A 27,199-nucleotide genomic window follows, 5' to 3' on the forward strand; every position below is an offset into this window, starting at 1 on the left:
AGCCAGGCTGGGAGGCCCTGAATGCCAGGCTCAGCCTGGCTCAGAGCCCAGCGCGCACTTAGTGGCCACAGGACGAAGATGGACGTGGGTCTGAGCTTGGATGGGCTGGGATGGCTGGGCACTGGGAGCGGCTGCAGGACCCGCCACCGATGGCCCCAGGCGGGATGAGGGGAGGGAGGCAGAGGATGGAGCAGGGAGGCGGCTTAGGGCAGACCCGGGGCAGTGGTACCATGATGGCCATGGTGGAGTCTGGAAGAGATGCAAACAGGCCCGAGGGGAAGAACATGGCCCATCAGTAATGGGGGGAGAAAGAGATGGGGGTTCAAGACGGCCCCTGGGGAGTATGGTGCCTTTGGGAGTCGGACAGCAGGGAGCACAGCGGCCTGAGGGGAGAGGGTGAGGGTGGCCGCCTCGTCGCCCAAGGCCAGGCCCAGGCGCCAGGCTAAGGCCGGGCAGCGATAGCGCTGGGCCGGGAGGCTGCCCCTCGGTTCCGTGTGGGCGGAGGGGCCGGCCGGCTCTGATTTCGAAACTCCTTCCTCTCCTTCCTCTGGCCCCGAAGGCAGCCTCTGCCGAAGGGCCCCCGCGGGGTCAGGACAGTCCTCGCCCAGGGACACGGGCCCAGGCCCCGGCCAGGCCCCTGCTGCGCTCAGCGGCCACCAGCCAGGCCCGGCGGGGGCCGGGGGCCGGAGGGGGGCCGGGGCCGGGACCGGAGGGGGGGCCGGGGCCGTGGGAGAAACACGGGGACCCACGCGCAGCACAGAGGCAGCCGCTGCGCGCGCACGTCCCGGGCCCCGGGCCCCGCCCCTCGCCCGGACGCCCCGCCCCCGCCCCCTCCTTCCGCTGCGGGACCGCAAGGAGGGGCCAGGCTGGGCTGGCGCGCCCCCTGCAGGCCGCGGGCGGAGCCGCAGCCAGGCCCCGCCCTCCGGACCGCCCCCCGCAGCCCCTCCCCGCGGCGGCCCCGCCCGGCGGCCCCCGGCGCGCACCGGCCCCGGGCTGGGCGGCGCGGCCCGGGCCTCCGCGCACGCGGCCCGGCGGCGGTTGCCATGGCTGCAGGCGGCGAGGGGCGCGCGGCCGACGCCCCGCCCCGGCCCCGCCCCGCCCCAGGCCCCGCCCCCGATCCGCCCCGCCCTCCCGCCACCTGCGCCGCCGCCGCCGCGGAGCGGGGTCCGGGCCGCGGGGGTGTAGCCGGGCGGGAGGACCGAGGCGGGGCCGCGCCAGGCCCAGGCACAGGCCGCGGGGCCGCCCTCGCCACGCCCGCCGCCCGGGATGCGGCGCTGAGGCCCAGCATGGCCGGCCCGGGCCCCACCTTCCCGCTGCACCGGCTCGTCTGGGCGAACCGGCACCGCGAGCTGGAGGCCGCGCTGCACAGCCGCCAGGTGAGCCGCCGGCGCCGGGCCCGCGCCCAGAGCCCGGCCTCCCTCCGAGGCTCGGCCCCGCCCGGCCCGCCGCCCCCGGCCGCTGGGAGCCTCCCGCCTCCCCGCTTCTCGCTGCACCAGCCCGACCTCCCGGCCGCCCGAGCCGGGCCGAGAGGACTCCCGGCCCCGGTCCCTGACAGCCCGGCCAGGCCCGCACTGGGCCCAGCCCTGTCCCCGCAAAGCCCCGGAGGCGGCGGGCCCTGCCCACCTGCCCTCGCCCTCCCTCAGGGCCAACGAGGGGCGCCCCCCACCCCCCGCCGCCTCACTGCCCAGGCCTCCGCCTGCCCAGCCCGCGGCCTCTGGCCGCCCCTCGCCCTCCGCGCCCCGGGCTGAGGGTCCGTCTCCCCCAGCACGACATCGAGCAGGAGGACCCGCGGGGCCGCACCCCCCTGGAGCTGGCCGTGTCCCTGGGGAACCTCGAGTCCGTGCGAGTCCTCCTCCGCCACAACGCCAACGTGGGCAGAGAGAGCAGCCGGGGCTGGGCAGGTACGGAGGGTGGCATCGGGCTGGCGGGCAACCAGGCCGGGCCGCCCGGAGGGCACCCCTCAGCCGCGCGGTGACCCCAGTCCTGCAGGAGGCGGTGAGCACGGGGGACCCGGAGCTGGTGCAGGTGGTGCTGCAGTACCGGGACTACCAGAGGGCCAGGCAGAGGCTGGCGGGCATCCCGGAGCTGCTCAACAAACTCCGCCAGGTACCGGGCACGGAGGGCGGCCGGTGCGAGGGCGGGAGCCAAGGCCGGGGCGGTCCCGCTGGTCCCCGTGCCTGGCCCGGCCTCGGAAGGGCACCAGCCCGGGCAGCATGCTTTCCCCACACTGCGGTGAAGTCCCCGCCCCTCTCTCTTTTTATCGATAGCTCTATTATTTTTATTTCAATTCTTTATTGTTTAAAGTATTATATATGTGTCCCCCCCATTGACCTCTCCCCGGCCCCTCCCGCCCCACACTGCCCTCACCCCCAGCCCCTCTCTGGGGACCCAGCCCGGGGTCAGCGAGGAGAGGGGCCGCAGGGACAAGAGCGGGCCCCGAAGGAAAGCGCTCACCGGGGTGGAGGCTCTCCGCTGGCCAGGCACCCCAGGGCCTTCAGGCCGGGCTCCCGGTGGCGGCACCCCAGGGCCTTCAGGCCAGGCTCCCGGTGGAGGCACCCCAGGGCCTTCAGGCCAGGCTCCCGGTGGCACCCCAGGGCCTTCAGGCCGGGCTCCCGGAGGCACCCCAGGGCCTTCAGGCCGGGCTCCCGGAGGCATCCCAGGGCCTTCAGGCCGGGCTCTCCGCTGGCACCCCAGGGCCTTCAGGCCGGGCTCCCGGTGGAGGCACCCCAGGGCCTTCAGGCCGGGCTCCCGGTGGCACCCCAGGGCCTTCAGGCCAGGCTCCCGGTGGAGGCACCCCAGGGCCTTCAGGCCGGGCTCCCGGAGGCACCCCAGGGCCTTCAGGCCGGGCTCCCGGTGGCGGCACCCCAGGGCCTTCAGGCCGGGCTCCCGGTGGCACCCCAGGGCCTTCAGGCCGGGCTCTCCGCTGGCACCCCAGGGCCTTCAGGCCGGGCTCTCCGCTGGCACCCCAGGGCCTTCAGGCCGGGCTCCCGGTGGAGGCACCCCAGGGCCTTCAGGCCGGGCTCCCGGAGGCACCCCAGGGCCTTCAGGCCGGGCTCCCGGTGGAGGCACCCCAGGGCCTTCAGGCCGGGCTCCCGGTGGCACCCCAGGGCCTTCAGGCCGGGCTCCCGGTGGAGGCACCCCAGGGGCTTCGGGCCGGGCTCCCGGTGGAGGCAGGCTCTGGGGAGGGAGGGTCTCACCAACTGCCTGGAAGGCTGTCTGCCCTCTCCAAACACACTACCTCCTTCCCCCATCCCGGGGCAGGCCCAGAGCGGTCCTTGTGCTCCGGCTGCAGATGAGGCTTCTGGGGGCCAGAACAGTCAGGAGCTCCCTGGGGGCCCCAGCACGCGGCAGCCAGGTTGAGGAGGGCCCTCAGATCTTACGGTTTGATTGCTGAAGGCCTTTAGGGCACCCCTTGGCCACCTTTCTCGGGGGGGGGGGGGTAGTGATAGGGGCACCCAGGGCCATGGCAACGCATCGGGATGTCCCCAAGCTGAAGGGCTCGGCTCCCAGGAGCGGCCGGGCCGCTGGCCCCAGCACCAGGCAGGGCCTGACCGGTGCTCCGCTCTGCCCAGGCCCCGGACTTCTACGTGGAGATGAAGTGGGAGTTCACCAGCTGGGGTGAGTGGGGATGAAGTGGGGGTTCACAGCTGGGGTGAGTGGGGGTGAAGTGGGGGTTCACCAGCTGGGGTGAGTGGGGATGAAGTGGGGGTTCACAGCTGGGGTGAGTGGGGATGAAGTGGGGGTTCACAGCTGGGGTGAGTGGGGGTGAAGTGGGGGTTCACCAGCTGGGGTGAGTGGGGATGAAGTGGGGGTTCACAGCTGGGGTGAGTGGGGATGAAGTGGGGGTTCACAGCTGGGGTGAGTGGGGATGAAGTGGGGGTTCACAGCTGGGGTGAGTGGGGATGAAGTGGGGTTCACCGCTGGGTGGGGGATGAGTGGGGGTTCACAGCTGGGGTGAGTGGGGATGAAGTGGGGGTTCACAGCTGGGGTGAGTGGGGATGAAGTGGGGGTTCACAGCTGGGGTGAGTGGGGATGAAGTGGGGGTTCACAGCTGGGGTGAGTGGGGATGAAGTGGGGGTTCACAGCTGGGGTGAGGGGGGATGAAGTGGGGGTTCACAGCTGGGGTGAGGGGGGATGAAGTGGGGGTTCACAGCTGGGGTGAGTGGGGATGAAGTGGGGGTTCACAGCTGGGGGGAGGGGGGATGAAGTGGGGGTTCACAGCTGGGGTGAGTGGGGATGAAGTGGGGGTTCACAGCTGGGGTGAGTGGGGATGAAGTGGGGGTTCACAGCTGGGGTGAGTGGGGATGAAGTGGGGGTTCACAGCTGGGGTGAGTGGGGATGAAGTGGGGGTTCACAGCTGGGGTGAGTGGGGATGAAGTGGGGGTTCACAGCTGGGGTGAGTGGGGATGAAGTGGGGGTTCACAGCTGGGGTGAGTGGGGATGAAGTGGGGGTTCACAGCTGGGGTGAGTGGGGATGAAGTGGGGGTTCACAGCTGGGTGGGGTTCACAGCTGGGGTGAGTGGGGATGAAGTGGGGGTTCACAGCTGGGGTGAGTGGGGATGAAGTGGGGGTTCACAGCTGGGGTGAGTGGGGATGAAGTGGGGGTTCACAGCTGGGGTGAGTGGGGATGAAGTGGGGGTTCACAGCTGGGTGAGTGGGGATGAAGTGGGGGTTCACAGCTGGGGTGAGTGGGGATGAAGAGAGAGTTCACAGCTGGGGTGAGTGGGGGCTGCTCGGCGCCGAGGGGCCCGGTGGGACCTCGGGGAACGAACCCTGGTGACCTCAGTGCCCCTGCAGTGCCCCTCGTGTCCAAGATGTGCCCGAGCGACGTGTACCGGGTGTGGAAGCGGGGCGAGAGCCTGCGGGTGGACACCAGCCTGCTGGGCTTCGAGCACATGAGCTGGCAGCGCGGCCGGAGGAGCTTCATCTTCAAGGGCCAGGGTGAGCTCGGGGACTCGCCGCGGGCTCGGGGCTTCTCCTGGGGCCTGTGGAGACCGGCCGTCCTTGCTTCCCGCTCTCAGAGGTGGACATGGAGTCTGGGGGCGGGCTCCCAGGGCTGAGGCCACCCTGAGCAGCAGGTGGCTGAGGGCATCGCCTTCGGCCTGGCACTGATGCGCTCCCCTCTCACCCCCGCCGGCTGGCAGAGGCCGGCGCCCTGGTGATGGAAGTGGACCATGACCGGCAGGTGGTCCACACGGAGATGCTGGGGCTGGCCCCGCCGGAGCCGGACGTGCTGCTGGCCGCCATGCGGCCCAGTGAGGAGCACGTGGCCAGCCGCCTCACCTCGCCCATCGTCTCCACCCACCTGGACACCCGCAACGTGGCTTTTGAGAGGTCGGTTGGGGTCTGGCCGCACGGCAGGCGCTGCCCTCCAGGCTCCGGGTGCAGGTCTCTGGGAGGCTGAGCCACTTGCGGAGGCTGCTCAGATTGCGGGGGTGGGGGGGGTGGGGGTTAGGGGTGTCACTGAAGGCCCAGTGCCCCCCGAAGATTGGCCACCTCAGCATCCTGTGGCAACTTCCAGCCTGCACCTGTTTGTCTGTCCTGGCAGCTGGCTTCCTGGGGAAGAGACCAGGTCAGGGTGTCCCCAGTTTTTTTTACTCCGAACCTCGCATATTTTCCCATCAAAACAAGGACTGGGGCTGTGGTCCAGGACAGCTGTTGGCGCGAGAGTTGGCTCCTCGGGAGCAGAGCTGTGCCTGGGCCAGAGGCCTTTGTGGGCAGCCGAGGAGCCTGACCCTTCCCGCCAGCGTGTGTTTCTGTGCCAACATATGCCCCAGTTCCAGCAACAGACTTCAGAATCACCTAAAAGAAAAACCAAACCGTTTCACTGGGATGCACTTGTCATACACCATCCAGCTCATCTCTCTCAGTGTACAATTCAGTGGTTTCTAGTGCGTTCACAGGTATGCACCATCACCACTGCTCATTTCCGGACATTTATCATCTCAGAAAGAAACCCTGTATCTTTCAATTTCCATTCCCTTTTCCCTCCCCCAGCGCTAAGCAACTACTGATCTTTATAGATTTGCCTATCCTGGGCATTTCCTATGATATGTTGCTTTTTCTTTTTTTAAAAAATAAATAAAGCCACAACCGGTTTGGCTCAGTGGATAGAGCATCGGCCTGCGGACTGAAGGGTCCCGGGTTCGATTCCAGTCAAGGGCGTTTACCTTGGTTGCAGGCACATCCCCTGTGGGGGGTGTGCAGGAGGCAGCTGATTGATGTTTCTCTCTCATCGATGTTTCTAACTTTCTATCCCTCTCTCTTCCTCTCTGTAAAAAATCAATAAAATGTATTTTTTAAATAAAAAATAAAATAAAATTTTATTGACTTCAGAGAGGAAAGGAGAGGGAGAGAGAGAAACATCAGTGAAGAGAGAATCATCAATCAGCTGCCTCCTGCACACCCCACACTGGGGACCGAGCCCACAACCCTGGCATCTGCCCTTGATCGGAATTGAACCTGGGACCCTTCAGTCTGCAGGCTGATGCTCAAACCACTGAGCCAAACCAGCTAGGGTAGTATGTAGTCTTTTGTAACTGGCTTCTTTCCTGTAGCATAATGTCTTCAAGATTCATCCTAGTTGTAGCATCCAGCTGCATCATCGTTTTCTATGGCTGCCTAGGTTGTGTGAATATACCACGTTTTGTTTAGTCATTCGTCCATTGACATTCTGATTCTTTCTACCTTTTGCCTCTTATGAAGAATGCTGCTCTGAAGAGTAGTGCACAGATGTTTGGGGGACATATGTTTTCATTTCCGTTGGGCATACATACCTAGGAGTAGATCTGCGGGGTCATGTGGTAACTGGATGTGTAGCTGGAGAACTGCCAGGCTGCCTACCAGAGGGACTAGCGTTTTCTGCTCCTGCCGGTGGTGCATGAGGGTTCTCATTGCTCCGCGTCCTCACTTAACGCTCCCTGCTCACTTACTTGTTCTGGATTGTGACATCCTATTGGGTGTGGAGCAGCATCTCCCTGCGGCTCTATTTGCATTCCCCTAAGGACGAGTGACGTTGAGCAGCTTTTCATGTGCTTTTGGGCCATTTGTATTTCTTCTTTGGAGACCTGTCTCTTCAGGTTCCTTGCACATTTAAAAAGTTGGGTTATCTTTTTATCATTTAGTTGTAAGAGTTCTTTTTATAAATTCTAGACATTCTAGGTAAGTCCCTTATCAGATACATGATTTGCAAATATTTTCTCCTATCCCGTGGGTTCTGTTCACTTTTTTAAAAAATATTTTTTAATTGATTTTTTACAGAGAGGAAGGGAGAGGGATAGAGTCAGAAACATGGATGAGAGAAAAACATCGACCAGCTGCCTCCTGCACGCCCCCCACTGGGGATGTGCCCGCAACCAAGGAACATGCCCTTGCCCGGAATCGAACCTGGGACCCTTGAGTCCGTGGGCCGATGCTCTATCCACTGAGCCAAACTGGTTAGGGCTCTTCTTTCTTAATGCAGTCATTTAAGAATTTCCCTCTAAGCTCTACTTTAACTATGTTCCATAAGTTTTGATATGTTGTGTTTTCATTTCCATTCATCTCAAAGTATTTCCTGATTTTCCTTTTGATTTATTCTTTAATCCTTTGGTTATTTGGGAGTGTGTTGTTTGCTTTCCATATGTCTGTGAGTTTCCCAAATCTTTTGTCTGTTATTGAATTCTAGTTTCATTCCCCTGTGACGGGAGGACACACACTGTGGTGTCTGTTCTTTGCGTTTTATTGCGGCTTCTTTGATGGCCTGGCATCTGGTCTGTCCTGCAGGCCAGTCCCCGTGCATTCCGGAAGCACGTGTGTTCTGTTGGGTGGGGAGTTCGAAGGAAGCCGGTGAAGTCTAGTTTATGGTGTTGTTCAGATCGGCTGTTTCCTTGTTGACCTTCTGCCCTGTTCTCCCCATCATTGAAAGGGAGATATTGAAGTCTCCAGCTATTATTGTTGAATGAGAAATACTTTTATTTCCAACTTTTTATCATGGAAAATTTCAAACATTTATGAAAGAAGAGAGAATAGTATTATATTCAACAAAATAGTATGATATTCAATAAATTCAACGTTTATTGAACATCTTGCCCGTCTTGTCAAATCTATCCTTCCTCGCCTTTTCTCTTTTTCCCTGGACCGTTTGGAAGTGCATCCCAGATGCCATGTCATTCCACCAGTAAACGCCTGTGCACGTGACTCTAACGCGCGAGGATGCTTTTAAACCCAGCCCTGCACTGTTACCACCCCTGACGGAGTCAGCAGTGCCTCAGCGCGTTCCGGTCCCCGGGCCTTGTCCCCAGTCCCAGCCGCCCGGGCGTCCCCCTCCAGCCCCGCACGCTTCGCAGTGAGAAGCTGATTGGAGGGAGCCAGGAAGGGAAGGCTTCGGCCAGGGCAGGGGGTGCGGGGCCTCAGGGACTCCTGTCTGTCTGTTTCAGGAACAAGTGCGGCATCTGGGGCTGGCGCTCTGAGAAGATGGAAACCGTCAGCGGCTACGAGGCCAAGGCAGGCGAGGCTGGTGGTGGGGGCTGGGGGAGGACAGGGCCCAGGGCTCCACTCCGCCTCCTCGCCCACCCCTGGAGGCCGAGGCAGAGGAGCCGGGGCTGGGAGCCCTGTGCGGCCCGGGCCCCCCCCACGGCACTGAGATGAAAGCAGACATGTTCCTGTCACTGTGACTGCCCAGGGTTTAGACCCGCCCTCCCTCCCTCCACTGTGGGGAGCGAGCGTTCCTGTTCCCGGGGACAGGATTGGGTCCCGTGCTGGTGAGGTTGAGTGTGGGAACAGGCCCTGAGCCCCCAGCTCCCCCGTCACCCCCTGCTCCCCAGGTGTACAGTGCCGTCAACGTGGAGCTGGTGACGCGCACACGCACGGAGCACCTCTCCGATCAGGACAAGTCCAGGAGCAAAGGTAAACCCAGGTGCGCCTACCGCTGCCCAGCCCACCCTGTGCGGGGCCACCCGGTCCAGGGGGCCAGAGTGTCTGGGACAAGCTGCGGGGTCACCCCACCCCGTCTGCTCCGTCTTCCACTTGACAGGAGGCTCCCAGGGGGGGAGGGGGGGCAGTGGCCTAAGGTCCCTTCACGGGCTCCCGCTTCTCCTCAGGGGGGAAGACTCCGTTCCAGTCCTTCCTCGGGATGGCCCAGCAGCACTCCTCCCACAACGGGGTGAGCCGGGGCTGGGGGGCGGGGGGCTGCTGGGGCCCGGGGCCGGGCCAGGCAGGTGCCGTCCTGAGCGCTAAGCGGGGTCCTGGGCCCCCCAGGTTCCTGTGCAGCAGGCAGCCAGCCCCACCAACCCCACAGCCATTTCCCCCGATGAGTACTTTGACCCCAACTTCAGCCTGGAGTCACGGAACATCGGCCGCCCCATTGAGATGTCCAGCAAAGTGCAGAGGTGAGGCTGGGGCAAGGTGGGACTCCCTCCAGTGAAGGGACCTGCTGGCCCCTGAGCTCTCACAGACTCCCGCCACACACACTCACACACACACACACTGTCTTCCTCTCGCAGAGTCCGGCCTCTCGGGAACAGAGGTCACACGTGGGCACTGGGAGGGTCTGATGAGCCGTGACAGGAGCTTACGATGGGCCCAGCACTGTCCCAGGAACCTCTCAGCTGCCCAGTGCACTGAGCCGGGCACCCTGGCCTGGGGCTGTGCTGGCCAGCTGTGGGTGAGGAGCGGTCAGGCCCGTAGATGGAAGCCGGCAGCCCCGCCTTGCCCTCACGCTGCTGCGTTGAGCTGGCACAAACTGCCATCGGCTCCAGCCTGGGCCCGGGCCACAGGACCAGATCACAAGCTCCTGGGGAGGCAGGCGGGGGCAGCGGAGGGAGGAGAGGGCGCCCAGGCCAGGCAGAGGCAGGCAGAGGCAGGCAGAGGCAGGCAGAGGCAGGCAGAGGCCAGGCAGAGGCAGGCAGAGGCAGGCAGAGGCAGGCAGAGGCCAGGCAGAGGCAGGCAGAGGCAGGCAGAGGTAGGCAGAGGCAGGCAGAGGCAGGCAGAGGCCAGGCAGAGGCAGGCAGAGGCCGGCAGAGGCAGGCAGAGGCCAGGCAGAGGCAGGCAGAGGCAGGCAGAGGCAGGCAGAGGCCAGGCAGAGGCAGGCAGAGGCAGGCAGAGGCAGGCAGAGGCCAGGCAGAGGCCGGCAGAGGCCAGGCAGAGGCCGGCAGAGGCCGGCAGAGGCCGGCAGAGGCAGGCAGAGGCAGGCAGAGGCCAGGCAGAGGCAGGCAGAGGCCAGGCAGAGGCAGGCAGAGGTAGGCAGAGGCAGGCAGAGGCAGGCAGAGGCCAGGCAGAGGCAGGCAGAGGCAGGCAGAGGCAGGCAGAGGCCAGGCAGAGGCAGGCAGAGGCCAGGCAGAGGCAGGCAGAGGCAGGCAGAGGCAGGCAGAGGCAGGGTCCGGAGTGGGTGGCCCCTGGGAGAGGGGCCACCAGAGGTTCCTTGGCCCACGCCCGTGGTTGGCCGGCAGATTCAAGGCGACGCTGTGGCTGAGCGAGGAGCACCCGCTGTCCCTGGGGGACCAGGTGACCCCCATCATCGACCTGATGGCCATCAGCAACGCACACTTCGCCAAGCTGCGGGACTTCATCACCCTGCGCCTGCCCCCGGGCTTCCCGGTCAAGATCGGTGAGGGGGGGCACCGGAGGCCTCGGCCGCTCCGGGGGCGGGGGACGTGGCCCCGGGGCCAGGCACGGGGGGGCATAGAGTAAGGCGACCAGACGTCCCACTTTTGGCAGGACAGTCCTGTTTTCTTTTTTAATATTTTTATTGATTTTTTACAGAGAGGAAGAGAGAGGGATAGAGAATTAGAAACATCGATGAGAGAGAATCATCGACCAGCTGCCTCTTGCACACCTCCCACTGGGGATGTGCCTGCCACCAAGGTACATGCCCTTGACCGGAATGGAACCCGGGACCTTTCAGTCCGCAGGCTCTATCCACTGAGCCACACCGGTTTCAGCGGGACAGTCCTGATTTCTAACAATTTGTCCCGCGACCCGCGGTGTTTTAAAAAAGTCCCAATTTTTGGACTTTTTAAAAATGCCGCAGGACAAATTGTTAAAAATCGGACGTCCGGTCGCCAGCGTATGGCCAGGCGGCTCAGGCTCGGCTTTCTCCCCGCAGAGATCCCCCTTTTCCACGTGCTCAACGCCCGCATCACCTTTGGCAACCTGTGCGGCTGTGACGAGCCCCTGAGCTCAGTGTGGGTGCCCGCCTCCGCCGTGCCCGCCTCAGGTACCGCCGTGCCCGCCTGGGTACTGCCGTGCCTGCCTCGGTACCGCGGTGCCCGGTTCCGGCGTGCCCACCTCGGTACAGCCGTGCCCGCCTGGGTACCGCTGTGCCCGCCTGGGTACCGCTGTGCCCGTCTGGGTACCGCCGTGCCCGCCTCAGGTACCGCCGTGCCCGCCTGGGTACCGCTGTGCCCACCTGGGTACTGCCGTGCCTGCCTCGGTACCGCGGTGCCCGGTTCCGGCGTGCCCGCCTCGGTACAGCCGTGCCCGCCTGGGTACCGCCGTGCCCGCCTGGGTACCGCTGTGCCCGCCTCGGTACCGCGGTGCCTGGTTCCGGCGTGCCCGCCTCGGTACCGTCGTGCCCGCCTCGGTACCGTCGTGCCCGCCTCGGTACAGCCGTGCCTGCCTGGGTACCGCCGTGCCAGGTTCCGGTGTGCCCGCCTGGGTACCGCCGTGCCCGCCTCAGTACCGCCGTGCCCGGTTCCGGCGTGCCCGCCGTGGGGGCGGAGGCCTTGCTGGCGTTGGGAGCCCCAGGGCTGAGCGTGGCCCCCTCCCCCCAGGGAGCCCTTTCCCGTGCGAGGTGGACCCCGCGGTGTTCGAGGTGCCCGAGGGGTACAGCGTGCTGGGCGCGGAGCGCAGCGAGCCCCTCCGGGACGAGGACGACGACCTGCTGCAGTTCGCCATCCAGCAGAGCCTGCTGCAGGCGGGCGCCGGGGCTGAGCAGGTGCGGGCGGGCGGGCGGGGCGGGGGGCACCGGGGCCGAGCAGGTGCGGGCGGGCAGGGGCAGGGGGCACCGGGGCCAAGCAGGTGCAGGCGGGCGGGGTGGGGGGCACCGGGGCCGAGCAGGGGCGGGCGGGCGGGTGAGGCAGGGGATGGGCAGGGGCGGGCGGGGCAGGGTGTGGGCAGGGGGGGTGGCAGAGGTGACAGTGCTGGGCTTTGGCCGCTGCAGGTGACTGTCTGGGAAGCCCTGACCAACACCAGGCCTGGCACCCGCCCTCCCCCCCGAGCCATGGCCTACGAGGAGCAGCTTCAGTTGGAGCGGTGAGTCCTCCCGGACCTCCTAGCCCACGTCGCAGCCCTGCCCCCCTCAGGGCCACGGGGTCCCTGGCCGGCGGGGTGGGATCAGGCAGGTGCTTGTCCCAGGATCGCCTTCCCTCAGCGTCCCTCCCGGCACCGGAGGCGCCTGTGGGATGGCTCTGGCCCCAGGACCCAGCCACCCTGTCCTGTCCGTGTCCCCCAAAGCCCCGTCCGGCCCGGGCCTCCCCGGCTGCGGCTCACCTGCCCGCTCTCCCTCTCGCCTCCCCGAAGGGCCCTCCAGGAAAGCCTGCACCCGTCCACCGAGCCCCGGGGCCCGGGGGCCCCTCGCAGCGCGCCCCCCGCCCCCGCCGCCCCCAGCTTCGAGGAGCAGCTGCGCCTGGCCCTGGAGCTGTCCTCCCGGGAGCAGGAGGAGCGGGAGCGGCGGGGGCAGCAGGAGGAGGAGGACCTGCAGCGCATCCTGCGGCTGTCTCTCACGGAACACTGAGCCGGACTGCGGCCGGGGGGCTGTCCAGGCCCCCCCACCCCCGCTTTTGTAACTTATTTATTTATGAACGGCCTGCCGCTGAGGCCGGGGCCTGGAGCCCAGATGGAAATAAAGAACCTTCGGCGGCCGCGTGCTCTGCTCCGTTGGGTGGAAGCCGCGGGGAGACACTGGGTGATGGCGTCACACCTGGGTGATGGCGTCACGTCTTGGCCACGCCCCCTCAGCCTCTGAGCCTGAGGAGACCACTGCTCCCCCAGGGCTGCCGGGAGGGGGGGAGCCGGAGGGGGGGAGGGAGCTGGGGGGGGTGGAGCTGGGAGGGAGGGAGGGAGCTGGGGGGGAGCCGGAGGGGGGGAGGGAGCTGGGGGGGGGAGCTGGGAGGGAGGGAGGGAGCTGGGGGGGAGCCGGGAGGGGGGGGGAGGGAGCTGGGGGGGTGGAGCTGGGAGGGGGGAGGAGCCGGGAGGGGGGAGCGGGGGTAGGAGCCAGGGGGGCGGAGCTAGGAGGGAGCCGGGAGGCGGGGGGAGCTGGGGGGCGGGGGGAACGGGGTGGGGGGGAAGGAGCCAGCGTGTGTCTAGTAGTTGGTGCTTCACAAAAACCAATTCCCCGGAGCCTGTGCCACCTCCCAGACCCAGGTGCTCCGGCCCCCGGTCTGGCTTCCCCGGGACCCACTCCTGTGCCGCCAGGAGGGGGACACGGAGCCCTCAGACCCTCACAGCCAGAGCCTGCACCGCCGGCCCCTGCTGACTGGCCGGCCATGGAGTCCCCCGCGGACCCGCTCAGCCCCCCCCCCCCTCCAGGCGGCCCGACCCCCTCCCCCCTGGACCCGCTCAGCCCCCCCCTCCAGGCGGCCCTCCCCCCCTCCCCCCCCGGACCCGCTCAGCCACCCCCCCTCCAGGCGGCCCTCCCCCCTCCCCCCTGGACCCGCTCAGCCCCCCCCTCCAGGCGGCCCTCCCCCCATCCCCCCTGGACCCGCTCAGCCCCCCCCTCCAGGCGGCCCTCCCCCCCTCCCCCCTGGACCCGCTCAGCCACCCCCCCTCCAGGCGGCCCTCCCCCCTCCCCCCTGGACCCGCTCAGTCCCCCCCTCCAGGCGGCCCTCCCCCCATCCCCCCTGGACCCGCTCAGCCCCCCCCCTCCAGGCGGCCCGACCCCCACCCCCCTGGATCCGCTCCGCCCCCCCCTCCAGGCGGCCCTCCCCCCTCCCCCCTGGACCCGCTCAGCCCCCCCCTCCAGGCGGCCCGGCCATGGAGTCCCCCCGCGGACCCGCTCGGCCACCCGCCCCTACAGGCGGCCCGAACCCCCCACCCCCGCGTGTCTCCGGGGACCCACAGGGGGAGCAGAGGGTCCGCCAGCCGGAGAGAGGTTTGGGGTGCCCCGCCCTGTCTGGTCCTCTAAGCCTGTGCTCCCCGTTCCCGCCTTCCCGGACCCACCTCTGCTCATAGGACTTTGAGGCCGAAGCAGAGTCCAGCGGCCCGGCTGGGCGGGGCGGGGGCCGGGGGCGGGGGCCGGGGGCGGGGCCGGGGCGGGGGGGGCCGGGGTCCGGGGTCGGGGCGGGGCGGGGTCCGGGGCGGGGGGGCCGGGGTCCGGGGTCGGGACGGGGGCCGGGACGGGACGGGGCCGGGGGCCGGGGGCCGGGCCGGGGCGGGGGCCGGGGCGGGGGGGGGGGGCCGGGGTCCAGGGTCGGGACGGGGGCCGGGCCGGGACGGGGCCGGGGGCCGGGCCGGGGCCGGGGGGCCGGGGGCCGGGGCCGGGGCGGGGCCGGGGGCCGGGGCCGGGGCCGGGGCGGGGGCCGGGGCGGGAGGCGGGCCGGTGCCGGGGCGGGGGCCGGGGCGGGAGGCGGGCTGGGTGCTCCGGGGAGGAGGACCAGCCCTCGCCCTCCGGGTCCGGCCACCTCACCTGCGCCCGCCCCGCCCCGGCTCCTCCTTAACGTGCTTCGGAGGCGGGACCGGCCGGCGGGAGGCCGAGGGCGGGGCGGGCGGCCTGCGGTGCGGGCTGCGCAGCGGCCGGACGGCGCTGGCCCTTTAAGGGCCGCCCCGAGGAGGTGCCAGGCCCGGGCGGCTCCGTCTCCTTCCTGGTCCCGCCGGGCAGGGCCGTCCGTGCGCCGGGAGGTCTGTGCCCGCGCCGCCAGGTGCTCCCGCCGACCCCATGGCCCTGGTCACCGTCAGCCGCTCGCCCCCCGCCAGCGGCTGCTCCACGCCGGTGGGGCCCCCGGTGAGTCCGGCTTGGCTGGTCCCGCCCCCGGAGCTGGCTGCCCGCCGGCAGCCTCCCTTCCAGGCTGAGGTGCGGGGAGGGGGGGGCCGGGGCTCAGCTGCAGGTGGGGGGGAGGACCCAGGGCTCAGCTGCAGGTGGGGGGGGAGGACCCAGGGCTCAGCTGCAGGTGGGGGGGGAGGACCCAGGGCTCAGCTGCAGGTGGGGGGGAGGACCCAGGGCTCAGCTGCAGGTGGGGGGGGGGAGGATCCAGGGCTCAGCTGCAGGTGGGGTGGAGGATTCAGGTCTCTGCAGGTGGGGGGGGGAGGACTCAGGGCTCAGCTGTAGGTGGGGGGGGAGGACCCAGGGCTCAGCTGCAGGTGGGGGGGGAGGACTCAGGGCTCCGCAGAGTGGGGGGGGGGGGTAGGATCCAGGGCTCAGCTGCAGGGGAGGGTCTTGAGGCTCCAGAACTCTGACAAGGTAAGGCGCAGAGCTCTGAGCGCCAGACCAGCCAGTGAGGCCCTACCCGCTTCGTGGCCCAGATGTGGGCCAAACTCCAGCACCCCACCCGCCCTCACCCCGCTGCTGCCTGGCCCCGGGCTGGACCCCTGGTGCCTCCGGTGGTGCAGACTGGGGTGGGGAGTACCTGGCACATTTTCTGGTTCCACCTGGGGGGGAATTCCCCCCCCCCCCCCCCCGCACGCCCTAACCCTGCCCGGGGTCTGCTGGTTCCACCTGGGGGGGAATTCCCCCCCCCCCCCCCCCCGCACGCCCTAACCCTGCCTGGGTCGCTGCTTTCCCAGCAGGACCAGGCCTCCAGGCGGAGAAGCCGGCTCCAGCGAAGGTGAGCACTCCCCCCCCCACAGGCCTCCGTCGGAGCGCAGGGAGCGGATGCTGATGGAGCACCTGGGCTGATGGGCACCGGCCGCGGCCGCCCGGAGGGCTGGCAGACAGCCAGCCGCCGTGGGCAGGGCTGGCTCGCGCCCAAGCTGGCTGCCTTTGCCTTCATCTCCCCCCGATCATTTGGGGCCCTCCGCCCGTTAGGCCAGACCTTGGCTGTAGGGCAAGACGGGCCTGCAGGGCCTGAGGACCCCTGGCCCCCGTTCGGCGTCCAGGGCCCGTGAGCTAGGCGGGTGGGAAGAAAGAGGGAGCAATGCTCCGAGGGTGGTGGCCCACGCTGGAAACTCAGTTCCCAGGCCTCCACACTGCACACCTGCTGGCGCTGCCGGTGGGGCCCAACACCTGTTTTATTTATTTAGATATGTTTCATTGATTTTTCACACACAGGAGGGAGAGGGATAGAGAGTCAGAAACATCGATGAGAGAGAAACGTCGATCAGCTGCCTCCTGCACACCCCCCACCGGGGATGTGCCCGCAGCCAAGGTACATGCCCCTGACCGGAATCGAACCAGGGACCCTTCAGTCCGCAGGCCGACGCTCTATCCTCTGAGCCACACCCACCAGGGCTCCACTCCTGTTTTGAGGGCCCTCGGGGGGATCTGAGGGGCCTCTGTCCTGAGAGGGACAACCGGCCGGCACGTTTCCTCGCCCCACCAGGCAGAGCTTCGCGGTGCTGCATGGGGCGGTGCTGGGGCTGCAGGACGGAGGGGACGGTGAGGAGGCCTCGGAGCCCAGCCCTCGGCCCTCGGGGGAGCCCTCGGGGGAAGAGCAGCTCGGCGGGGACCAGACGGACAGCGGGCATGGGCCCCAGAGCCCCCAGAAGCAGGAGCAGAGTCAGCACCTCCGCCTCATGGTGGAGCTGCTGAGGCCGCAGGACGACATCCGCCTGGTGAGGGCCCTCTGGGGGGGAGAGTCCTCCCTGGAGCCGCTGTGCATGTCTGGGGAGCAGTGGGGGGAGGGCAGGGGGCACCCTGGGTGGTTTATCAGGGAGAGGCTCTGTCTCCAGGTGCCTGAGGGCTGGGAGAGGACCGGGGTCTGTTCTGCAGGAGCCTGTAGGGCCCGTCTGACCCAAGCGCTGGGGCCACACAGGGACGGGTTTCTGGGCAAATGCAGCAAGGCCTGCCCAACAGTGCGAGCCGCCCAGAGGCCGGGCTCAGGGAGCCGTGAGCGCTCACAGGAGCCGGTGCTGGGGGCCTGGGGGGCGGACACAGGTGGGAGCGCGAGGCCTGGTCCCCGGATGCCTGGGGGCCCTCTCACTGCAGCCAGAGGGAAAGGGAGGCGGTCCGTCTTTCGTGGAGCTGAGTTCACTCCACGGGGACCGTCTTTTGAGGTGAGATCGCGTCTTTCCTATTTCTTTGGTGAGAAACGTTTCTTGGATGAAATGGTGGTAATGGCAAGCGAAAGGGTTTGTTTGAAACCTCCTTCCCAGGCAAAAATAAAACACGGGCAGTCTTTGTCGGGTTCATGCTCCCCTTCTCCCCACACGTGCACCCTTTCAAGAAAACCTTTCAAAACGTTTTATTGACCATAACGTTCAAAAGTTGGAACCCCTGGAACGCGCCCGCGGATTGCTGTCTGGGGAGAAGGGGGCGGTGTGGCGGGAGCAGGTCTGCCCTAGGCCCGGTGTGCATCCCGGGGAGGGGGGCAGGGTCCACGGGGCCACGCTGACCTTGGCATTCTGTCTCCCCACCCCCCACCCCAGGCAGCCCAGCTGGAGGCAGCCCGGCCGCCCCGGCTCCGCTACCTGCTGCTCGTCTCCACAAGAGACGGCGAGAGCCAGGACGAGATGGTCCTCCTGGGAGTGGACTTCCCGGACAGCAGGTGGGAGCGGGGAGAGGAAGTGGGGGGGCTGGGAAGTGGGGTGCTGGGGAGCAACGGCCTCCCCCTGTCCCGCCAGCTCCCACAGCTGCACCCTGGGCCTGGTGTTGCCTCTCTGGAGTGACACCCAGGTGTACCTCGACGGAGATGGGTAAGAGGGGCACCTGGAGGGCGGGGGAGGGGAGAGGAGCGGCGAGGCGAGGATGTGGTGCAGATGATGGGGGTGGGGGGCACCGGGCAGCTGCTGTGGTCCCCAGGCCGAGTGTCTGAGGCCCGGCCTACTCCCAGCCCGACCTCAGACTTACTGTGTGGTCCTGGGCAGGTCACCTAACTGCTCTGGGCCTCAGCTGCCCCAGGTCTGGCAGAAGGGGCTTATTTTGAAGCTCAAAGGCGTACGTGGTGTGAGGACCCGCCTCATGAGGTGGCCGGTGGGTGCGCCTCCAAGGGGCTCTGTCACAGGCCCGGAGCGGGTTCCACCTCCCTGCTCTCCCTCAGGGGCTTCAGTGTGACGTCCGGCGGGCAGAGTCGAATCTTCAAGCCGATCTCCATCCAGACCATGTGGTAAGAGCCGGCGGGCCGGCTCAGCGGGCCCCTCCTCAGAGCCGGCTGCGGGTCCCGGCGGGGAGGCGGGGAGGACGGCGCCGCCCAGCCTCTCTCTGCCCCAGGGCCACGCTCCAGGTGCTGCACCAGGCGTGTGAGGCGGCTCTGGGCAGCGGTCTGGTGCCAGGGGGCAGTGCCCTCACCTGGGCCAGCCACTACCAGGACAGACTGAGCTCTGACCAGAGCTGTCTCAACGAGTGGATGGCCATGGCTGACCTGGAGTCTCTGCGGCCCCCCAGCGCCGAGCCTGGCAGGTCGGTCCAGGGCAGGCAGGAAATGGGGGGCGGGGGGAGGTGGGGTGGTGCCATGGCAAAGCAGGGAAAGGGCCCCCGGACTGACTGACTGACGGGCTCGGCTCTCAGGTCCTCGGAACAGGAGCAGATGGAGCAGGCCATCCGGGCCGAGCTGTGGAAGGTGTTGGACACCAGTGACCTGGACAGCGTCACTTCCAAAGAGGTGGGCAGGGTGCGGGGCCGGGAGGAAGCCGGGCTCGGAGGGGGTGGAGGAACCCTCCGGCTGGGAGCCAGCTTTCCTCCCCTCGGAGTCTTCCCGCCCAGCTTTCCCCCGTCCCCGGCCAGCCCGGGCGCTTGGCCTCAGCTCTCCCGCACGGATGGACGGCCTGTCCCCAGAGGCCCGGAGGGGAGGGGGGCTCAGGGACCTGTCCCGTCCTTCCCGCCCGCAGATCCGCCAGGCCCTGGAGCTGCGCCTGGGGCACCCCCTCCAGCAGTACCGCGACTTCATCGACAACCAGATGCTGCTGCTCATGGCGCAGCGGGACCGGGCCTCCCGCATCTTCCCCCACCTCTACCTGGTGAGCCGGGGGCGGGCAGAGGTGGGGGTGGCGGAGACCGTGGCCGGCCGGTGCGGTGCGGGGGAGAATGGCGCTTCTCTCCCTGTCTGCCCACAGGGCTCGGAGTGGAACGCAGCGAACCTGGAAGAGCTGCAGAGGAACAGGTAGGGTTTGAGCCTGCCCGTAGCCTGTCACCCCTCTTGCCTGGCCTCCCTTCAGGGGCCGCCTGGTCAGAAGCCCCCGGACTCCCCTTGGCAGCTGCTAACTCAGCTTCCAGCCCGAGCCCGGGCCGTGCCCCTCGGCATGCTCTTGGGCGGAACAGAACCGCCCCGTGCCGGCTGGCTGTGGTCCCTGGCCCCTCTCCCCCCCCCCCCCCCCACGCCGTGAGGGGGATGGAGGTGCCCCTCTCGCGGGGGCACCGGCTGCTGGCTCCCGTGGGTTCCGATCATTCGCCCACCAGTTAGGGCCCAGCACCAGCTGCTCTCAGCGGCTGTTCTCAGACTGGCTTCTGAGAGTAACCGGAGGCCCAGGTTGCAGACTAGAGGGGACCCAGGCCCAGGGGGTGCCATGATGGGCCCGGGGCTGCCGGCCTCACCTCTCCCGTCGTGCCCGTGCCGCCCCACCTGGCTCAGAGCCGAGAACGAGACAGGAACGCCCGGCCCGCCAGGTCCCCTGGCCGGTGGTGACCTGAGCCCCCGGCCAGGCAGCTGCCCGCCCCCCGCAGGGTCAGCCACATCCTGAACATGGCCCGGGAGATCGACAACTTCTACCCCGAGCGCTTCACCTACCACAACGTGCGCCTCTGGGACGAGGAGTCCGCCCAGCTGCTGCCGCACTGGAAGGAGACGCACCGCTTCTTGGAGGCCGCCCGGTCCGTGCCCAGCCCCCGCCACCGCCCGCGGCAGGGCCCACACCCTCCTCCCGCTGCTTCTCCCCTGCCTCCTCCCCCGTACCCAGCCCCCGCCACCGCCCGCGGCAGGGCCCACGCCCTCCTCCCGCTGCTTCTCCCCTGCCTCCTCCCCGGTGCCTGGGCCCGTGTGCTCCCCCGTGTGCTCCCCCGTGTCCTCCCCCGTGTCCTCCCCCGTGTGCTCCCCCGTGTGCTCCCCCGTGTGCTCCCCCGTGTCCTCCCCCGTGTCCTCCCCTGTGTGCTCCCCCGTGTGCTCCCCCGTGTCCTCCCCCGTGTCCTCCCCCGTGTGCTCCCCCGTGTCCTCCCCGTGTCCTCCCCCGTGTCCTCCCCGTGTCCTCCCCGTGTCCTCCCCCGTGTGCTCCCCTGTGTGCTCCCCCGTGTGCTCCCCCGTGTCCTCCCCCATGTGCTCCCCCGTGTCCTCCCCCGTGTGCTCCCCCGTGTGCTCCCCGTGTCCTCCCCCGTGTGCTCCCCCGTGTGCTCCCCGTGTCCTCCCCCGTGTGCTCCCCCGTGTCCTCCCCGTGTCCTCCCCCGTGTGCTCCCCCGTGTGCTCCCCGGTGTGCTCCCCCGTGTGCTCCCCGTGTGCTCCCCCGTGTCCTCCCCCGTGTGCTCCCCCGTGTGCTCCCCCGTGTCCTCCCCCGTGTGCTCCCCCGTGTGCTCCCCCGTGTGCTCCCCGTGTCCTCCCCCGTGTGCTCCCCCGTGTGCTCCCCCGTGTGCTCCCCCGTGTGCTCCCCGGTGTGCTCCCCCGTGTGCTCCCCCGTGTGCTCCCCGGTGTCCTCCCCCGTGTGCTCCCCCGTGTGCTCCCCCGTGTCCTCCCCGTGTCCTCCCCCGTGTGCTCCCCCGTGTGCTCCCCCGTGTCCTCCCCGTGTGCTCCCCCGTGTCCTCCCCGTGTCCTCCCCCGTGTCCTCCCCCGTGTGCTCCCCCGTGTCCTCCCCGTGTCCTCCCCGTGTCCTCCCCCGTGTCCTCCCCGTGTCCTCCCCCGTGTCCTCCCCGTGTCCTCCCCGGTGTCCTCCCATGTGCCCGGGCAGCCTCCTCCCCTGTGCCCTGCCTGCCCCCCCCATACGGCAGGGCCCTCGCAGCGAGGGGCCGGGCCGGGGCTCACCCGTCCTGCCTCCACAGAGCGCAGGGCACCCGGGTGCTCGTCCACTGCAAGATGGGCGTCAGCCGCTCGGCGGCCACGGTGGTGGCGTACGCCATGAAGCAGTACGGCTGGGGCCTGGAGCAGGCCCTGCGCCACGTGCAGGAGCTCCGGCCCATCGCCCGCCCCAACCCGGGCTTCCTGCGCCAGCTGCAGACCTACCAGGGCATCCTGACGGCCAGGTACCGCGCGGGGGGCGGGGCGGGATCCTGCCGGCCAGGTACCGCGCGGGGGGCGGGGCGGGATCCTGACGGCCGGGTACCGCGCGGGGGGCGGGGCGGGGCGGGGCGGGATCCTGCCGGCCGGGTACCGCGCGGGGGGCGGGGCGGGGCGGGGCGGGATCCTGCCGGCCGGGTACCGCGCGGGGGGCGGGGCGGGGCGGGATCCTGACGGCCGGGTACCGCGCGGGGGGCGGGGCGGGGCGGGATGCTGACGGCCAGGTACCGCGCGGGGGGCGGGGCGGGATCCTGACGGCCGGTACCGCGCGGGGGGCGGGGCGGGATCCTGACGGCCAGGTACCGCGCGGGGGGCGGGGCGGGGCGGGATCCTGACGGCCGGGTACCGCGCGGGGGGCGGGACGGGGCGGGATCCTGACGGCCGGGTACCGCGCGGGGGGCGGGGCGGGGCGGGATCCTGACGGCCGGGTACCGCGCGGGGGGCGGGGCGGGGCGGGATCCTGACGGCCGGGTACCGCGCGGGGGGCGGGGCGGGATCCTGACGGCCAGGTACCGCGGGGGGCGGGGCGGGGCGGGGCGGGATCCTGACGGCCAGGTACCGCGGGGGGCGGGGCGGGGCGGGGGCGGGATCCTGACGGCCGGTACCGCGCGGGGGGCGGGGCGGGGCGGGATGCCGCCGCCGCTCCGAGCTGACCGGGCCCGTCTCCTCGCAGCCGGCAGAGCCACGTCTGGGAGCAGAAAGCGGGCGGGGCCTCCCCGGAGGAGGCCCTGGCCCCCGGGGTCTGTGCGCCGTCCCCGCTGTTCCCGCCGGAACCGGGGGGCAGTGGGGAGGTGCTGGCCACGGGGTTGGCGGAGAGCCAGCCGTCCCCGAGGGAAGAGCCCGGACCACGGCCGCGCATCAACCTCCGCGGGGTCATGCGGTCCATCAGCCTCCTGGAGCCGCCCTCGGAGCTGGAGCTGGAGCCGGAGCGCGCCCCCGGGGCCGGGGCCGCGGACCTGCCGGAGGTGAGGCTGGGCTGGGACCAGGAGGAGGGGCAGGTGGCGGGAGGATGGAGAGGGACCAGGATCGACGAGCAAGGGGGCCTGAGCACGGGGACCTGGTCCCTCGGAGCGGAGAGGAGCTAATGAGGGCAGCTGAGGCTGCCTCCAGGGGGCGGGAGAGCCGTCGTGGGACCGGGGCACCCGGGCTCCGGGGAGTGAGCCCGGCGGGAGGCTGCAGGCGGCTCTCCTCCTGGCGAAAGGATTTGCTTCCTAAGGGGCAGGGCGGCCCGGCTGTGCGGTCAGCATCCTCCCCAGGCCAGGGGCTAGACCTCTGGCTGCTGGCCCTCGAGGGGGGCAGATGAGATGATCTTGGCAGCCCTTCCCAAATCTGAGAGGCAGCACATCAGAGGAGGAGATGCAGAGGGTTACAGCACTGAGGCGAGCAAAGTCCTGGCTGGCCCAGGGAAGGAGGGCTCATCTCAGAGAGGGGGCGTTTGGGGAGAGCCTCCCGGAGGAGGAGGCGCTGGTGTGGAAGGATGGGGAAGAAGGAATGGCGGTGGGTGGGTGTGGGCGGTCCTTAAGGCAGGCTGTCCTCACCCCACTCCCAGCTCAGGGCCCTGGCACCTGCAATGTGTTTCACAAATGACTGTCTAGGCAGAGGGGGCACCTGGCTGGGTAGCTCAGTTGGTTAGAGTCTTGTCCCAACACACCAAGGTTGTGGGTTCAGTCCCTGGCCAGGACACATACAAGAATCAACTAATGCGCCCTAGCCGGTGTGGCTCAGTGGATAGAGCATCAGCCTGCAGACTAAAGGGTTTTGGATTCGATTCCGGTCAAGGGCACATGCCAGGATTTTGGGCTCTGTCCCCAGCAGGGGTGTGCAGGAGGCAGCCATTCAGTGATTCTCTCTCATCATTGATCTCCCTCTCCCTTCCTCTCTGAAATCAGCAAAGAAATATTTAAAAAAAAAATCAACTAATGAGCAGAAACCGGTTTGGCTCAGTGGATAGAGCGTCGGCCTGCGGACTGAAAGGTCCCAGGTTCGATTCCGGTCAGAGGCATGTACCTTGGTTGCAGGCACATCCTCAGAGGGGGTGTGCAGGAGGCAGCTGATCGATGATTCTCTCTCATCGATGTTTCTAACTCTCTGTCCCTCTCTCTTCCTCTCTGTAAAAAAAATCAGTAAAATATATATTTTTAAAAATCAACTAATGAATGCATAAATAAGTGGAACAACAAATCTCTCAAATCAAAAAAGGCAGAGGGAGCCGAAACCGGTTTGGCTCAATGGATAGAGCGTTGGCTTGGGGACTGAAGGGTCCCGGGTTCAATTCCGGTCAAGGGCATGTACCTTGGTTGCGGGCATATCCCCGGTGGGGGGTGTGCAGGAGTCAGCTGATCGATGACTCTCTCTCTCATTGATGTTTCTAACTCTCTCTCTCCCTTCCTCTCTGTACGAAATTAATATATTTAAAAAAAAAAAAAAAAGGCAGAGGGGGCGAGATGAGGAAGTAGGGGCCTTGATGACATGGCAGGTGCAGAGAAGCTAGGGAGGGCTTCTGGGGCCAGAAAGCTTAGACAGGTGAGGGCTGAGGAGCAAGGGCAGTAGGGCTTTGAGGGGTCTTCCCTCCTAGGGAAATGTGACTCATGAGCAGCTCGGTTTTTTCGTATTCAGTCAACAAACATTCTGCACCCAGCCTTTTCCGGGCTCTGTGCTCTGTGACTCTTTTTCCTTATCCTTTCCCCCTCCCAGGTTTTCTCTTCGAGCGAAACCTCAGACGAAGACCCTCCACAGCCCGTTCTTCAGGTCTCTGAGGCCAAGGGAGGCAGGCGGCTCTGCAAGGGGTCTTGGCCTGCCCTGAAGTCCCGCCAGTCTGTGGTTGCTCTCAACAGCGCCGCCCTGGTGGCCAGCCGGAGCCGGGCCTTCCAGGAGCAGGAGCAGGAGCAAAAGCAGGAGCAGGAGCCGGGACCGAGGGAGGCTGGTGCTTCCTCCACACCCAGGCTCAGGAGGGTGGTGAGGCAGGCCAGCGTGGACAGCAGCGGGGAGGAGGGCGAGGCCTGAGCCTCACACGTGCCTGCGCCCCCTTAGACACTAGCAGAGGCCCTGCACACAGCTCCTGGGATGGGCACACCTCACTCCGGGCAGCGTGTCTCACTCCTTAGCTCCGCCCAGGGGGTCCAGGCCCCTTCACTACAGCCTCAGACTCTTCAGCCTTAAGTCTCAGACCCATGTCCACTGTCCAGGGCTCAGCGCTTGCTCTGCCATGGGGGATAGAGTGAGAGAATGGGGGTGCTCTGGGGGCGTTCTCACCCGCTGCCTGAAACACGTGCAGCCGTGGGATAAAACAGTCCCCAGGCTCCCTCCTCTCCCTCCCTCACCCACCCCGTCTGCCTCATCTCTGCCCCCTTCCTCCCGGGGGGCTCTGAGGAGCAGAGAGCTGGGCGCTCTGGTGGGGCCGGCAGGTTGGCCTCCCTCACACACCTTACAGCCATCTGCGGTTTTTTGCTGCTGCCCCTTCCAACCCCTCCCCCCAACACCCACCTCCCTGCCATGGCACAGCCCTGGGACACAGGGCACCAGGCCAAAGAGAGTCCTCTTTTTGTCCTGCATAGTTTTCCAGTCTTCGTAGTGTCTGACTTTGTACTTAGAAATAAAAAAGACATTTTCATATTATTTTTGATTTTATGATGAAGCCATCTGCTGTCAGCCCCTTGCTTCTGTGGTCCCACAAGGAGTCTGGCCTCTTTTTACTCCTCCAGTCCCCCACCATTCCCTGGTGTCCTGAGAGGTGCCTGTGGGGTGGGGTGGGAGGGAGAATGGGAAAGGAGGGAGGCCAGTGTGGTCTCCCCGTCTCCTAGGGCAGGGCCTGGGTACTGCCAGCTGCCCACGCCCCCTCGGTGGGGGTGGGGGGGCGCGGCGGGGAACAAGCCTGCATTGGGCCTGAGGAGCTTGCTCTGCTGGGACAGCTGGAGGGAGTTACTCATGAGGAGGCGGAGGCTGCCAACACCTGCCCGGACAGGACCAAGCCTGCTCCGAACCTCGAGGCTCCTTTTGGACACCTGATGCTAGTTCTTGGGCACACGTTGGGTCCTAACCACCCTTTTCCTGCCAGCCTCGCTGGGCCTCCCCCTTGGCCTAGGGGCTCCTTCTGCTTAGGTGCAGCATTCGAGAAGTGGCCCCATTGTTGTCACTGGTCGCCCCTCTTCCCAAGGTCACATCCTCTGGCCTGCGCCACACTGCTTTGGTTGGGGTGGGTAAGTGGGGGGTTATTCCCTCAAAGCAAGCCTCAGGTAGAGCTGGCACCAAATGTTTTCATTAATTTGAGACCTGATGCCCAGTTTTTGTTTTGTTTTTTTTTTAAATATATTTTATTGATTTTGTACAGAGAGGAAGAGAGTGAGTTAGAGTTAGAAACATAGATGAGAGATAGACATCGATCAGCTGCCTCTTGCACACCCCGCACTGGGGATATGCCCGCAACCAAGGTACATGCCCTTGACCGGAATCGAACCTGGGACCTTTCAGTCCCCAAGCCAACGCTCTATCCATTGAGCCAAACCGGTCTTGGCTAATGCCCAGTTTTGTTTTGGGTTTTTTAAATATTTTTTTTATTGATTTCAGAGAGGCAGGGTAAGGGAGAGAGAGATAGAAACATCAATGATGGGAATTATTGATCAGCTGCCTCGTGCACGCCCCCTACTGGCGACGGAGCCTGCAACCTGGACTGTATGTGCTTGCTCTGTTGGGACAGCTGAAGGGAGTTACTCATGAAGTGGAGGCTGGAATCAAACCCGGGACCTTCAGTGTGCAGGCTGATGATCTACCCACTGAGCCAAACCAGCCAGGGCCTGATGCTTCGTTTTAAGAATGAGTCTCTTCTCCATAACCTGGTGCGCTAATCCTAGAGCACTGAGGGACAGGAGGCTTCTAACCCTGGCTCTCCCGCTTAAGGTGAAGTACCTTGTAAGTTACTATAAAACAGAGGGATGAGGCCAGGAAATCCCTGAGCACCCCTCCCACTGGGATATTTTAACATACATGTCATTATGCCGGACAGAATTCAGCCTCTGAGGAATTGTCTGTTCCTGTCTGTGGCTGTCGGGCCAAAGGTCATAAGGTGGGGTACAGAGAAGTTTGATCTGATTCTCGATCCACTTAGCTGGTCCACCCTGCTGAGCAAACACTAGGGACTGCATGTCTCCCTATAGCTACCCAGGAGGCTCACCCACACTCCCCTGGGGCAGGTGGGAGGGACAGTGCTGGGAACGTCCAGCTGTGAGCTCAGAGCTGTGGGCCCACTAGAGTCTATGGAGGACTCTTGAGAAGTAAGAGTTCAGCCGAAACTGGTTTGGCTCAGTCGATAGAGCGTTGGCCTGCAGACTGAAAGGTCCCGGGTTCGATTCCGGTCGAGGGCATGTACCTTGGTTGCAGGCACATCCCTAGTGAGGGGTGTGCAAGAGGCAGCTGATCAATGACTCTCTCTCATCGATGTTTCTAACTCTCTATCCCTCTCTGTAAAAAAATCAATAAAATATATTTTTAAAAAGCAGTAAGAGTTCAGCACACAAAAGAACAAAAACTGGAAACTGCATAAAAAATGCAGACAAATGATTAAGAACGCTATATACAAACTCACGAATTGTTAAAGGGGCAAAAAATGTTTTTTTAAAAAAAGACAAAATTAAAAGTGTCCCTCAGATCCTATCCTTCAATCTTTCACAGGCAACCACTGTTACCAGCTTCTTGAGAGGTTCCAAAGACATTCGTGCTTATGTCATCAAATATTTGTGTGTATTCTTTTCAAAAATATGAATTGTATGTTAACATACTATTCTCACTTTGAAAAGTTTTGCATATCACAAAGAGTTGCACACCAGTATAACAAGCTCTGCCTTATTTTTATTTATTTTTAAAGAATAAAAAGCATTTATTTGAGCAAAAGGAGCTGCTGCTCTGTCTTATTTAAAACTAGAGTCCTGGTGTGTGAAATTCGTGCA

General features: G+C 66.1%; 2 protein-coding genes and 1 long non-coding RNA gene across 5 annotated transcripts; all 3 read left to right on the forward strand.

The window, feature by feature from the left end:
• Window positions 1–1,167: 1,167 nt before the first annotated feature.
• On the forward strand, window positions 1,168–12,824 carry ANKRD13D (ankyrin repeat domain 13D). 2 transcript variants are annotated; one of them, XM_045573832.1, is made up of 15 exons: window positions 1,168–1,376; window positions 1,766–1,901; window positions 1,982–2,106; window positions 3,573–3,618; window positions 4,798–4,941; window positions 5,145–5,334; window positions 8,418–8,484; window positions 8,805–8,886; window positions 9,081–9,142; window positions 9,238–9,368; window positions 10,428–10,585; window positions 11,084–11,205; window positions 11,747–11,914; window positions 12,140–12,231; window positions 12,499–12,824. In XM_045573832.1, the coding sequence occupies exons 1-15, from the start codon at window positions 1,287–1,289 to the stop codon at window positions 12,710–12,712; spliced, it is 1,827 nt and encodes a 608-aa protein (XP_045429788.1). In that variant the 5' UTR covers window positions 1,168–1,286; the 3' UTR covers window positions 12,713–12,824. The 2 variants fall into 2 exon arrangements, with proteins under 2 accessions (XP_045429788.1, XP_036272604.1); XM_036416711.2 differs by having other exon boundaries at window positions 11,084–11,194; window positions 11,751–11,914.
• Window positions 11,249–24,875, forward strand: SSH3 (slingshot protein phosphatase 3). 2 transcript variants are annotated; one of them, XM_036416706.1, is made up of 16 exons: window positions 11,249–11,257; window positions 11,452–11,453; window positions 14,835–14,917; window positions 15,700–15,737; window positions 16,452–16,683; window positions 17,497–17,615; window positions 17,692–17,763; window positions 18,108–18,173; window positions 18,278–18,466; window positions 18,575–18,668; window positions 18,895–19,023; window positions 19,120–19,166; window positions 19,727–19,873; window positions 21,026–21,226; window positions 21,934–22,225; window positions 23,955–24,875. In XM_036416706.1, exons 3-16 carry the CDS (start codon window positions 14,852–14,854, stop codon window positions 24,261–24,263), a joined length of 2,001 nt encoding a protein of 666 aa, XP_036272599.1. In that variant the 5' UTR covers window positions 11,249–11,257; window positions 11,452–11,453; window positions 14,835–14,851; the 3' UTR covers window positions 24,264–24,875. The 2 variants fall into 2 exon arrangements, with proteins under 2 accessions (XP_036272599.1, XP_036272600.1); XM_036416707.1 differs by lacking the exons at window positions 11,249–11,257; window positions 11,452–11,453 and adding exons at window positions 11,520–11,528; window positions 13,270–13,272.
• A 923-nt stretch (window positions 24,876–25,798) lies between these two features.
• Window positions 25,799–26,868, forward strand: LOC123651458. Its single transcript, XR_006740197.1, has 2 exons — window positions 25,799–26,527; window positions 26,750–26,868. It is a non-coding gene; the product is annotated as an uncharacterized LOC123651458 (long non-coding RNA).
• Window positions 26,869–27,199: the final 331 nt, after the last annotated feature.

The sequence above is a fragment of the Pipistrellus kuhlii genome, unplaced genomic scaffold (assembly GCF_014108245.1).
Source record: "Pipistrellus kuhlii isolate mPipKuh1 unplaced genomic scaffold, mPipKuh1.p scaffold_m20_p_56, whole genome shotgun sequence".
Taxonomy (NCBI): domain Eukaryota; kingdom Metazoa; phylum Chordata; class Mammalia; order Chiroptera; family Vespertilionidae; genus Pipistrellus; species Pipistrellus kuhlii.